Source organism: Oryctolagus cuniculus, chromosome 15, assembly GCF_964237555.1.
Source record: "Oryctolagus cuniculus chromosome 15, mOryCun1.1, whole genome shotgun sequence".
NCBI classification, from domain to species: Eukaryota; Metazoa; Chordata; class Mammalia; order Lagomorpha; family Leporidae; genus Oryctolagus; species Oryctolagus cuniculus.
Genome location: NC_091446.1, coordinates 60,042,824 through 60,056,965, shown reverse-complemented (window position 1 = coordinate 60,056,965; position 14,142 = coordinate 60,042,824). Strand labels below are relative to the sequence as shown.

General features: G+C 38.8%; 1 protein-coding gene across 6 annotated transcripts in view; it reads right to left on the bottom strand.

Annotated features, from left to right (window-relative positions):
* Positions 1–14,142, bottom strand: part of MYPN (myopalladin) — a 117,175-nt gene that overhangs the window by 90,653 nt on the left and 12,380 nt on the right. Inside the window, exons 1-3 of one of the 6 annotated variants that reach the window (XM_002718457.5) lie at positions 9,276–9,337; positions 8,668–8,728; positions 3,511–3,801 (exon numbers count right to left, since the gene is read on the bottom strand). The exons of 1 other annotated variant lie outside the window; for it this stretch is intronic. Coding sequence is in view for 2 of the 5 variants with exons in the window: in XM_070057739.1 (XP_069913840.1) it covers positions 8,668–8,669 (2 nt within the window). In the remaining 3 variants the exon portion in view is untranslated. Of the gene's footprint in view, positions 1–3,510; positions 3,853–8,667; positions 8,729–9,275; positions 9,395–14,142 lie in introns of those variants that run through there. 4 more of the 6 variants (XM_070057738.1, XM_070057739.1, XM_070057740.1 and 1 more) reach the window with 4 other exon arrangements.

Sequence of the window (14,142 nt, the reverse complement as noted above, 5' to 3'; positions counted from 1 at the left end):
TGGATGGAAGATCTCTGTATCTGTCTTTCCTTCTCTCTCTCTGTAACTCTGCCTTTCAAATCATTATGCTTACCCATGTTCTTTAGGGGAGAAATAAAAAATGTTAGACTTCACTCCCTCTCTTTAACATCAGTGTTGATCTGTTTGTTTTGCCTTCTATGTCCTATGATGTCACATAAAAGAAATATCTAAATAATTTATTTTGGAGAGACTCTTGCTGGGCCAAGAACCAAATCCTAGTACACAGGAACCAGTTCTGGACAGTTGTGTACAGAACACCTTTTAAAATGTGGCTGCAGATGGGACACACTTTGTATACTGTCACAAAACCCATTTCATCACTGTTAGAGGCATCATCTCCATCTCAGTTTTGTTTCTAGTCTATTTTGGTGGGAATAGCATTAAGAACTTAATACATTGGTACATACTGTGTTACTACAGTAAGAATTTGAGGTATAGAAATGCTGTTTATCAACAATATGAAAATAACTTTAAGAGTCTTTCTCTTAAAGAGCTTTCCATTTGAAAGAGGAAAAACTGCAAAGACAAATACAAAGGTATGTATTAGGAGAGTACGTTGAGACAAAGAGGCAGAGCTGAGATGACACAGGAAAATTAGTGGGAATCTGTTTCAAGGGAAACATTCCTTAAAGAGTTGAAGGAATTAAAAGACTTTCAGTAACAAAGCCAAAGTTTAGGAAGCCGTTCTCTTACTACTGTTGTTAAACAAATTGATAAAGGTGAGAAGTTAGGGAAGAAAGTAAAGATTTCATTCCAGTGGGGAAAAAAAGATTGGCTGCCATGAAACAGACTATGCATGTGTTTATATTCAGGGGAAAACACACTGGGAAACAGTAGTGTGATGGAGACTGAAGTCAGAGCCCAAAGTTACCATTTAAACTGAAAGACAGCAAAGAGGGAGTGTAAAAGGAAATCTTGTAGTCCATTGAAAGGTTAAAGGCAGGCAAGCAAGAAGACTTCAGGCATCCAGGACCAAAGAAGGCTTTGGTAGCTGTCACAGAAGTGATAGGCAGGGGAAACTTTGTCACTGTCAGGACCTCACCACTCATGATGAGCTGAGCTGTTATATAAGGAATTCCAAACAAGAAACCTTTGTCAACCCGCATTAACACAGAGAATATGTATTTTTTAAACAAGAAAACCAATTAACACTTTCCCTCTCATCCTTCTTTAACCTCTTAATATTTGTGTCATTTATTTTTTAGGTGATTAAGGATTTGAAAAAAGAGAACTTCCCTACTTAAATTGACATAGCACATTTGCTAGAGAGAGAGAGAGAGAGAGAGAAACAGTAGGTGCCCCAAATAAGCTTGGGATCTCAAGACCTAGTTCTAGTTCACCTTGGTGGGAAGGCTGTGCTGGGCCTCCCTGAGTGTGGAGTGTATTGTGACTCCAAGGGGAGGTCAGTGTGCGTACCAGGCAGCCAGTACGGAGCTGTCAAGGTGACTCACAAGCTCAGAGAATTCTTTAGTTACTGCAGGTAAACAGTCACTTCAATTTTTGTTTCCACCAAAAATATATCTGCTGAAAAGATTCTTACATTTCTAAACAAACCATTCTGTCTTTAGATGGCTTGTTCCCTTTAAGCAAATGTGCAATGCTCTAATAGTTTTAAAAGCACTCTGTCAAATCTGAAGCACCATAGAAATTTAAGATATGTGGTGCTTGTTTCTTTTTTATCCCCTAGGAGAGGGGAAAACGCTGTTAAGAATTTATTTTCTTTCTATATTGTTTTAGGCAATAACACTATGAGATCAGCAATGCCTTTATCAGATCTCATTACGAATGAAGGAAATTAATTATTCTAGGGTTAGTACTACTCTTTGCCTTATCTTTTCAGGGTTAGTGAACTGGTTCCATTATTTCTATCATGTATAGGACTTAACACTTGAAAAACTGAACTGTTATCTTTTCACATACTAACATTACTTCATAAAAGTCCTTTCAAAATGAGACTGAATTTATCTGCTATTTTACTTGTTAAAAAATAAATTTGCAAAAACTATCACTATGAATTCCAAAACCAGTTTGGATAAAAACTCATTTCTTTTACTCATAAGTTGCAGTTATGAGTCAGTTCCACTGAAAATGTACCTTTGTAAGCACATTGTAATAGAAACCCATAATAGAGTCTATGTTATAAATTTTAAATATATGAAAGGCTAGGGTTTTAACACATTATTGTGAGTTCCAAAAGCTTTAGCCATCTGCTATAAGTAGGAATAGAGACAAACTTCCAGAATTTGGAAAGTATCCAACTATTTCTTTCAGAGCCCATTATTGTAAGATTCTGTAATGCCTACAATTTTGTCTCTTGACACTTCTGTAAGAATAAGGTCTATATTTCAGGCTTCTTGGAATGGCCTTGATTTTTAAATATTTTACTTGCTGTAAAACCATGTGTCAGACAATATAACTTAATTTTCATTTAGAAAAAATGTCTACTATTCTTTCAAGTATAGATAGTCTCAGTTTCCTAGAAAAGAACCCTGGACTCTATGTCATCTTAACAGTTATTAAGAAGAAGCGATAAAGTATTGACAGATTTTTAATTTACAGCATAAAGAATTCATCTCACTAATAATTACTAAGAGGACAGTAATTAAATTATCATAATTTTTTGAGAAAGAAAACCAGGCAGCAGTTTCATTTCTTTGAAACTAAATGATGCTAATATCTTTAAAAGTATATGAAAATGTGTTGGTAAGGTAAGAAAATTTCTTGACACTATTACTGTAATGTTCATTTTTTGGGACTAGAATTACAGAATAGTCCCTCCTCTCTTTTTCTTTACTATACAGTTTTTAAAAACAGAATTCAAGATGTGCATCTAATTACTGCTAATAGTGCAATATCCCAGGCCAAACATTTGCCCCTGACTGTCAAGTGTGTTTCTGATGAAGCTGGAAAGGGAGAGAAAAAGAGTAACAGTGAGAATGTAACAGAGAGAGAGAGAGAGAAAGGAGAAAGAAAGAGCAATGTCCCTTGAGCAAGACTTTCTGCAGCTGTTGTGTACATTAATCCAGAGTGCAGATCTCCCAACACTAAAAATAGCAAGCGTATCCTTTTACATGATAAAAAAAATTTTAAATGAAAGTCTTTAACTATGGAGTCATATTATTTTAGATTTGAATTCCTTTAAAAAGGAAATAAGCAATGCATATTTATTCTCTCTATAAGCAACATTATTTTAACAAAACAATGTGTAGAAAACTGCCAATGATATATGCAACATGTCACAACTTCCCTAGTTGGGACATTTTTCTTTAGGACTCAAATAGGTTGTGATCTCTGTGTGTCTCATCAATCCCCTCCAAAATCTTTACACGTAGAAAACTTTATTTTTCACTTAATTTTGTGTTGATCATACATAATTAGAAAGTTATCCTAGGTTTCACTCTAACAGAACTAGCTTTCTGAAATATCTCTTTTCCCATTGTCAGTGCCCTGTTATCAAAGTACACTTGTACACTTAAATCTGGATATTACCTTTCTTTTTTTAGCTGACCCAGATGAGGATGTCCAAGCCAGGCACTCCACAGCGATGATAATTATCCAAGGAGAACTTCCAGATGAAAGCACAGGAGAAAAGTAAAATTCTTCACGCCCTTGGAAATAGAGAGTAGCCGTCCATAGAGATTGAGGAGTTAACCTTAGTTTCAGGGAAGATGGCTGTATGAAGCTGGACAACCTGTCACCACCGGAGCCAGAGCATTTGTCAGCTTGCAGGTCCCAAGTTATTTTGAGCTGTATAAACCATGTGCCTGTGAAACATTCCACCTGATTGGACAGGAGAAAACTGAGCGAAGGGATTCCATAGCGGGACAGCACCTATGGGGGGTCGGTGGTCGATCAGTTCTCCTACCTATTGAATTTCATTTATAGCTAGAGGCCCAAGTTGATTATCAATTTATGCTTGGAATTAATACTAAATTATTATACTACATAACACTACATTCCATCTGTCAAAGAAAATGGCATTATTCTAAAAATGTATAAAGTTTTTAGTTTTTAAGATTCCTATTTCTAACCAATGAGAATTTTTTTTTCATTTAATCACTAATACATTTGAGGAATTCTCAGTGAAAAACCATTATGAGGCTAAGGTCTAATGTTTGAAAACTGATGACTTTTTTTTGAACTGCTTGTCCAAAGCTTAAGCCAATGCAGAAAAGGTAACTTAATTGAAGGTGGCTAATTAGAGATGACAGAGAAAATGGAGAGAGAAAATCATCAGCCTGAGAATAAACCCAGAAACAAATAAATCTGAGCAAACTTCTTCAGAAAAAAGAAACAGATATTGTTTAAAAGTCCAAAGGACCATTACTACATAACAACTTCTGGGGCCAGCGCTATGACACAGTGGGTTCAGCCTCTGCCTGTAACACAAGCATCACATAGGGGCACCAGTTCAAGTCCTGGCTGCTCCATTTCCAGTCCAGCTCCCTGCTAATGGCCTGGAAAAGCAGTGGAAGATGGCCCAAGTCCCTGGCCTTAGGAGACCCAGAAGAAGCTCCTGGCTCCTGGTTCAGCCCTGGCCATTGAGGCCATCTGAAGGGTGAACCAGCAGATGGGAGGCCATCTCGAAAGTGAACTAGTGGTCGAAAGATCTCTCTGTCTCTCCTCCTCTCTCTGTAACTCTGCCTTTCAAATCAATAAAAATAAGTATTTTGGAAATGTTTTTTAAAAATGAAAAAAAATGGCCGGTGCCGCGGCTCACCTGGCTAATCCTCCGTCTGTGGCGCTGGCACCCCGGGTTCTAAACCTGGTTGGGGTGCCGGATTCTGTCCCGGTTGCCCCTCTTCCAGGCCAGCTCTCTGCTGTGGCCCGGGGGAGCAGTGGAGGATGGCCCAAGTCCTTGGGCCCTGCACCCCATGGGAGACCAGGAGAAGCACCTGGCTCCTACCTTAGGATCAGAGTGCTCCGGCCGTGGTGGCCATTTTGGAGGGTGAACCAACGGAAGGAAGACCTCTCTCTCTGTCTCTCTCTCTCTCTCACTGTCTAACTCTGCCTGTCAAAAACAAACAAACAAACAAAAAAAAAAAACAAACAAAAACCTCCTATCCATGTATTACTACCTAAGAATAACTTTTTGTACATTATTTTGAAAAAGCTGATGCCAGATGTCTTCTTTCATAAGCATTGCCAATCAGTAAGAAAAATGTCCTTAACAAATACCTACTTTGTTAAAGCATAGGTTCCTGGACATTAATTTCATATATTTTCAGAATATGAATTTGGAAGAAAAGTTAACTCCCTGGCTTGGTACAGATGAAGGATGCTATAATATCATCAGTCTTGGTGGAAGGCTAGGTTTTGAATTCTCAGACTTTAAATACCAGGGATTAGTTTTTTTTTTTTTTTTAAAGAATTATTTATTTATTTGATAGGTAGAGTTACAGAGAGAGACAGAGGTGGAAGATCTTCCATTTGCTGGTTTACTCCTCATATGGCCACAACAGCCGGAGCTTGGCCAATCTGAAGTCAGGAGCCAGGAGCTTCTTCTGGGTATCCCACATGGGTGCAGGGATCCAAGTACTTGGGCCATCTTCCACTACTTTCCCAGGTGCATTAGCAGAGAGCTGGATAGGAAGTGGAGCAGATGGGAATAGAACCTGTGCCCACATGGGATGCTGACACTGTAGGCAGTGGGTTTACCTGAAATACATTGATTTAAACCTAACTTTCTTAGTTGAACCACACAACAGCTTATAGGGTTTCATTTATTCATTCAACAAACAATTACTTTTTTTGAAAATTTATTTGCCAGGTTGAGTTATAGACAGTGAGAAAGAGACAGAGAGAAAGGTCTTCCTTCCGTTGGTTCACTCCCCTAATGGCCGCTACATCTGGTGCTGCGCCAATCCGAAGCCAGGAGCCAGGTGCTTCTCCCTGGTCTCCCATGTGGGTGCAGGGGCCCAAGCACTTGGCCCATCCTCCACTGCCCTGCTGGGCCACAGCAGAGAGCTGGACTGGAAGAGGAGCAACCGGGACTAGAACCTGGTGCCCATATGGGATGCTGGCGCCACAGGCGGAGGATTAACCAAGTGAGCCACGGTGACGGCCCCTCAACAAATATTTATTTAATGACATCTATATGCTAGATACTGGATATAAGACAGTGCACAAAACCACAAAAAGCTCTGACCATTTACTACAAGATATTTATTTTCTCCAGGCATCCTGACATTATTTATAATACATCGAATAGATACAAAATTTGTTTGTTTATGGTGATCTGTCAAGGGCTTCACTATACCATTTTTATGGGCTTTTACAAGGGCAATGAAATGTAAAATAAAACCGACAGCGCTGATGTGCTTCAGCAAGTTAGGTGATGCTGATATCCCGCATGAGCATCCAGCTGCTCCACTTCCTATCCAGCTCCCTGCTGATGTGACTGGGAAAATAGCAAAGGATGGCTCAAGGTCTTGGGCATCTACACCCATATGGGAGACCTGGATGGAGTTCTTGGCTCTTGGCCTTGGCTTGGCCCAGCCCTGGGGAGTTAGCCAACACAACAAATGGAAGCGCGCTCTCTCTCTCTCTCTGTCTTTGCCTTTCAAGAAGTAAATACATCCTTAAAAAAAGAAAATTGAGGAAAACATTTTATTTATTTATTTATTTGAAAGGCAGGTTACAGAGAAAGAGAAAGGGAGAGAAAAGAGAGAGCTCTTTGCTGGCTCCCTCCCCAGATGGCTGCATGTCCAGGGCTGGGCAAGGCTGAAACTAGGAGCCAAGAACTTCATCCAGGTCTCCCATGTGGGTGCAGAGGCCCAAGCACTTGAGCCAAATTCTGCTGCTTTCCCAGGCACATTAGCAGGGAGCTAGATTGGAAGTGGAGCAGCTGGGACCGACATGACACCCATAATGGATGTTGGCACTTGGCCCCAAGGAAAACTTTTAATTCAGATCAAGGAAGAAATCGAATCCAGGAGGACCTGAATTATTTTGATGGGTTATTCTCACTGCCATGGTAATCCAGATCTGCAAGGCATAGAGTCATCTGCTCTCCTGTGCCAATACTAGCATCTAGATAACTTGACTGTGTTTCTGCATTTTCTATTTATGTAGAGGCTTCAGCAACTTTTTTATTTTTTAAGGATTTTTTTATTTATTTGAAAGTCAGAGTTAAACAGAGAGAGAAGGTGAGGGAAGGAGGGAGAAAAAGAGAGAGAGAGAGAGTCAGAGTGTTCCATCTGCTGGTTCACTCCCCAATTGGCCACAATGGCCAGAGCTGTGCTGATCCGAAGCCAGGAGCCAGGAGCTTCCTCTGGGTCTCCCACATGGGTGCAGGGGCCCAAGGACTTGGGCCACCTTCTACTGCTTTCCCAGGCCATAGCAAAGAGCTGGATGGGAAGTGGAGCAGCTGGGACTCAAACTGGCACCCATATGGTATGACGGTATTGCAGGCAGTGTACCTGCTACACCCCAGCGCCAGCCCCTATTTAAGAAGAGAATCTTCCTTCATTATTCTATTCATATCTTAAGCTGAAATCAATATAAATGCTGCTAGATCTTGAGTGGGGCTAAAGAAAAGTAGAACTTCTATTTCAGGTAGCTAATAGGAGTGCAACAAATTGGTGTTCCAAGGAGAAATGCTCATATACACTGTAAATGAACACATTTTTACTTTCCTGTCATGATAAGCCTGGTGTCTTACCTCTCATGCACATGTAGAATACTGAGGCTGGTGGAGACCCAAACTAAAAGAATAGAGTTGATTGGAAAGAGGAACTAGGAATCCACAAAGAACGCAAAAGAAGGGGGCCAGCATTGTGGCAAAGTGGTTTAAGCGGCTGATGCAGGTATCCCATAAGCTCCAGTCCCAGCTGCCTCACTTCTGGTCCAGCACCCTGATAATGCACCTGGGAAAGCAGCAGAGGATGGCCCCCAAGTGCTTGGGCCCCTGTCACCCATGTGGGAGACGCAGATGGAGTTCCAGGCTCCTAACTTCAACCTCACCTAGCCCCAGCTGTTGTGGCCATTTGGGGAGTAAACTAGCAAATGGAAGATCTCTCTCTCTCTCTCTGTTAGTTTCTCCCTCGCTCTCTAAACTTGCCTTTCATAGAAATAAAAATAAATCTTTTAAATAATTAAACAAATAAAATGCCGTAGAAGTTACAGAAAAGAAGTGAAAGAAATTCTGAACAATAGTAATCTTTTCATTTTTACCATAGATTTTCAAACATAGCATATAAACATTTTTGAGCTCCTTGAACAAAAGCTCTATATAAATATTTAAAATAAATAATATTCAGTGATTAGGGGCAGCTTGCTTACAATACATCAAACACATATTCTAGGTTTTAGTTTTTAAAATTAGTTTCTGCTTCCATGCAACTTAGTCCTCATCTTGCTTATATCAGTAATAACTGTATAACCATTTTGCCATAAAACCTACTAGTTCAGATTTTATGAATTTAGTAGTACAAAGTATAGTCTTTAAAATGTCTTAATACTCAAGCATAGTTAAAAGCAAACTTTATAAGTGACAAACAAACACAAATTTCATGTCTTAAGTCTTTCTTATACGGTTGAGTGGCCTATCCAACACGTGTGTTTATTGTGGTTTAACATGATCCTGTGCTTGCCTTCAGCTGTTTTCTTAATTCAGTCACTCAGCTGCAGAAACAATTTACTCACATTGGGATGATCCACAGGAATGCCAAGGAATCTGGAAGATCTATGACATAGGAAGTTTTCACTTGGAAGACAAACATGAGAGAATTTCGGTGCTAGTAGATTCATACAAATTTTTTGTATTTGCTGTTTTTCCATATTGCTATAGTCTTTAATATTTAAAAAAACTGCTCACATATACTAAGGTTTCAATAAATTTTGCTTGAAGTTCATAGATTTATTAGTGATGTCGCCCACGCCAGCATCAAGTAAGAAGAACAAAACAAAACCTCTGTCTTATTTTTGAGGAACAAAGACATGTATATATTTTTTAACCTTTTTAAACGTACAACATTTCATACTAAATACAAGTTCCTGATTGTCCAAAACAATAGGTGGGTGGTAGACCAGAGTCTTATATCCCATAATACAATTGAGAAATACAATGAAATCCTTAAGAAATTTCTTTTCTATGTAAATGGTCTTAAAAATACTTACCTGGGGAAACTAAAAACATTAAAAAATCTGTAAGTCCAAAATCTACTTAGTTTTAAAAACTAAAAACATTTTTAAAAATCAACAGAACACCTGTTGTTTAAAAATGCAACCCTGAAAATTGAATTTGTGGTTACCTGTCTCAGGAGAAGCACCATTCCTGTATCAATCAACCAGGATCATCTAAAGTCCAAATCTCACTGCCTAACTTGTGTCGGCCACAAAAGTAGCATGAAGGAAATGTGATACTGCCCCACCAGAGCAATGAAGGGTATTTACAGGGTTCCGTTGCAGATCCAGGGACAGTCGTTTAGAACAGATTGCTCTTTCAGATCAACTTTAATAACTCAGGCTGTATGATGTTATTAGCCTGGAGGGGTGGTGGGGGTGGATAATGACTAAGGAAATAGACTCTCGATCTTATAGACTAGATGAAAATGATAATAAAGAAATTCTAAAGAATAAAGTGTAAGGAATACACAAGATATTCTTCCACAGGATGCATTTTATGTATAGATACCTTTATTTGGTACAAAACTGAGACTGTGGTCATTGCATTTATTAAAGTAAATATGGGAAAACAATCAGTTATTATCATATTCTATTCGCTTTGCTAGTTTTAGCCTATGTAAAGCTTTGTTATATGTTTTCCATTATAACACAGTAAGGCTCTTTTTTCTTGTGTTTTTGTTATATATAATGTATCAAAGTTTGTACTTTTTAAGAAATATCAATTTCTAAGAAGAAAATTTGTACTAGAACTTTTAAAAAGAGCATCCTGTGACTAACATTGTTACTGAAGAGATCCAGAACTATTAGCATCATGTTTGCACTCCTGCAGGTATATAGTTATATAGTTGATTTCTACTTCTTGCCATATTCATGTGCTGATTACATTAACACTATATTAAGTGTGTCATCTAAGTAGAAATAAATTAACAATCATTAGCTATATGCCAGGTGCTATGCTAAGTTCTTTATGTATGTTGTGCTTTATTGAATATATTCCATCAATAATTAGTGAAATATGTACTGTTATAATTCTCAATTTACAGATGAGAACCTGAAGCTTAGAAAGACATCAAAAACTTGTCCAAGGGCACACAACAAGTAAATGACTGAGCTAAAATTGAACTTAAGGCTACATTTGTTTTCATAATCATTGCAAATATTCAAATGTTCACATTCCAAGGTATTTGTGAACAAATTGAGGATAACAATAAATATAAAACCTTTCTACTAAGTATTCTAAAGAAACACTAGGTAGGATTTTATAATTTTATAATTTTTCTGACCAAAAACAACCCTCAAATTCTTTGGTATGACTAAAAACAAATAAAGAAAAAATTTAGGAAGTAATACATATATACTTTCAGAAATATTCTCTCTGTGATATATCCTGGAATATTAGACATTAACACTGAAAAGTAGGGCATTGGAAGGCCGTTGGGATGCTTTGACAGACCTTTTTTTGTTATTATTTATTATAGTTGTGGTACTGAAACAGTTTGAGAACTTTCTTTTGAAACTAAATTCTGTGGCTTTTTTTTTTTTTGTAGTATATCAACATAGGTTCATCATTTTCTTTGCAAGTTAGGGGTAAGAAAATAACAGTTTGAATATTTTCCCTTTGTAACATTAGCATGGAGTATGCTAGTATGCCAGGCTCTGGGTGATTCCACTCAGATTCTATTTTTGGGTTGCACAGACATTTCAGAAAGCCGAAAACAAAGTTCAGCGTTCTTACTCATGACCCAAGTAATCACACAACATGAACAATGTGAGGGAAAGGACATAGGAGCAACATTTCTTGTAAGTATACTGTAGGTCAAGGAGTAGCCTAAATTACTCTCATTTAATTTTCACATCAATCCTGTGAAGTATTATTATCTGAATGTTACTTGGAGGAAATTAAGGTTCAAAGCATTGTAGTCCAGGAGGTTCAGCTGTTGCTTGGGACACCTACATCCCATGTTGGAGTGCCTGGGATAGAGTTTTGCCTCTACTTCTGATCTAGCTTCCTGCTAATACACCTGGGAGACAGCAGATGATGGACTAAGTACTTGGGTTCCTGCCCTCCACATGAGAGATCCAGATGAAGTTCCTGGCTCCTGGTTTCAGTCTAGGTCAGCCCTGGCTCTTGTGGGGCTTGAGGGAATGAGCCAGCAGATGGAAGATCTCTGTCTCTGCCTCTCTCTCTGCCTTTCAAATAGATAAATAAATGATAAATTTTAAAAAAAAATTTAAAAATGAAGTGTAGTTTTCTGAAATTATACAACTGGTGAGCTGCACAGCTGGTTGTCTTTTAGTTTAGGACTTACTTTCTTTCCATTGGCCTCCACTACTCATCAAGAAGAGTAATGATCCAGCTTAGCACTAAAATCAGAAATCACCCAAAGCAGGAAACTCATCATGATTTTCATGTGTATTGTTAGGTAAAGGAATTGTAAAAGCTATTATTTTGCTTTATGGACATAGTGTTTATTTAACAGAAACAAGAGTTGAACAGAAAAAGAGCATATAACTAACTCTAGAGCTTTTTTCATGGACAAGACTCAATAAAACTGGTGGACTATTATGGTAAGGGCTAATGATCATTTCTGAGAAGTTATCTTTTAAATTTTTATTTATTTATTTATTTATATTTTTATTTCGAAGACAGAGGAGGAGATAGAGAGAAGGGGTGGGGGTGGAGAGAGAGATATTCAATCTGCAGGTTCACTCCCCAAATGCCTACAACAGCTGGGGCTGACCCAGTCTAAAGTCAGGAGCTAGGAACTAAGTCTAGGTCTCCCATGTAGGTGGCAGGGATCCAAGTGTTTGGCCCATCACATGTTGCCTCCTAGGGTACACATTAGCAGGAAGCTGGAATGGGAAGTGGAGCTGGGACTCAAACCCAGGAACTGATGGGGGATTCAGGTATTCCACACAGCATCTGGGTTTTTGTTTGTTTGTTTGTTTGTTTTTTGGACAGGCAGAGTGGACAATGAGAGAGAGAGACAGAGAGAAAGGTCTTCCTTTGCCGTTGGTTCACCCTCCAATGGCCGCCACAGCTGGCGCACTGCGGCCGGCGCACCGCACTGATCCGAAGGCAGGAGCCAGGTACTTCTCCTGGTCTCCCATGGGGTGCAGGGCCCAAGCACTTGGGCCATCCTCCACTGCACTCCCTGGCCACAGCAGAGAGCTGGCCTGGAAGAGGGGCAGCCGGGACAGAACCCGGCGCCCTGACCGGGACTAGAACCCGGTGTGCTGGCGCCGCAAGGCAGAGGATTAGCCTAGTGAGCCGCGGCGCCGGCTTGCATCTGTTTTTAAATAAATTTTTTCATTTTACTTAAAAGGCAGAGAGATACAGCAGGATCTCCTATCTGTCCATATGCTACCCAAATACCTACAACAGCCAGGGATGGTCAGGCTAAAGCCACAGTCCCAGAACTCAATCCAGGTTTCCCACATAGGCGGCAGAGACCCAGGTAGTTGATCCTTCATCTGCTGCCTCCCATGGTGTGCATTAGCAGGAAGGTAGACTGGGAGTGGAGAAGCTAGGACTTGCACCAGGCACTCCAGTACAGATATCAGGCATCCAAAATGGCATATCAACTGCTGTGCCAGATGCCTGGCCCAGAAGTGATCTTATTACATAGAATTTATCATGGAATTATGGAAAAATGCTGGTTGTGATGAACTTGTTTCTAAAGGAGGGAAGAGTACAGAGGGAGAGCTTGGAAAATCCAAATAATGGAAAACCCAAAAGGCACTTGTATTTTACATACCTTATCAAAGTTCACATTTTTACTTGCATATGGATGTATTTATTTGTTGTTTTATTGATTAAACAAACTTCCTAGCAAATAAAGGAAGCATACTTTAGTGTAGGAAGAGCTGCAAAATATTTTTGTTTTGCTTTTTCATCTATTGTACGCATCTCCTAATGTTCTTCAATCCCAACTGAGAATGGATTAGTTAAAAACCTAGTCTAAACAACGCCTTCTGGTTCAAGGTAATTATTATGTGTGTTTATATCTTATGCCTCCCTTCCTTTAATCTTCTGCCTCAACAGTAACCTCTAATTCAAAATGTGGGTGATAATGTCACTAAAAAGCATCAGTGAGCACACAATGTCACAGAGAAGTCAAACACAAAAATTGAACACAGTGTGAACAGAGTAGGGAATTTAAATCTATTTGCAAATAATCCACTGCCCTCATAATGTGCAAACTTCAATCAAGAATAAGAAAAGCCTTGGTATAATCACAACTGTGATCATCATGATTCTATAAAATATAAACAACCTTTCTGGTCTTACCTACCCCTCTTCTACATAAATTTTTATTTCCAACCAAAAAGTTCCACTAGTATTTCTTCATCTTACTTTTCTCCCATGACTTTGTTCACTGTTTCTTCCATTAATTATGTAATTAAACTAGTAATAGAAACAGTTCTCCTATTGTTGGACTAAACTAACTTTTCATTTATGTGCTTATGCTTTATCAACTCACCTAGATCAACTCCTTGAGAATTGGAGCCATAAAAATTTTTCTTTATAGGCCATACTTTAAGGCATGGGCACAAAGCAAGCATATAATAAATCTGTGCCTGTCACATGCCATAGAAACTATGTATATGAATTTAAAAAAAGAAATGATGATCATGTTGTTGAGTTCTACTAAATTATTCATTCAACATATATTTACTGAACACTTACTGTGTGCCAGGAAAGATCAAATGGCTTAAACTCTTAACAACTTAACTGATTTAATTGTCATTATTCAGAATTAAGTCAAATGAGGAAGGAAGCTAAAAATGATTGAATGCCTACAGTCACAAACTAGTCACAAAACTGAGGAAATTTTGGACCAATGGATGCTTATAATTCCTGAGATAATTAGTATAGAAGAACCCTTAATTAAGGATTCTTGCATAGGTGACCTTTGGAGCTACTTTCATACTTTTTCATCCTTCTGAACTGGTTTGCTACTATGTGTCTTGACCACTTTTGCACAACCT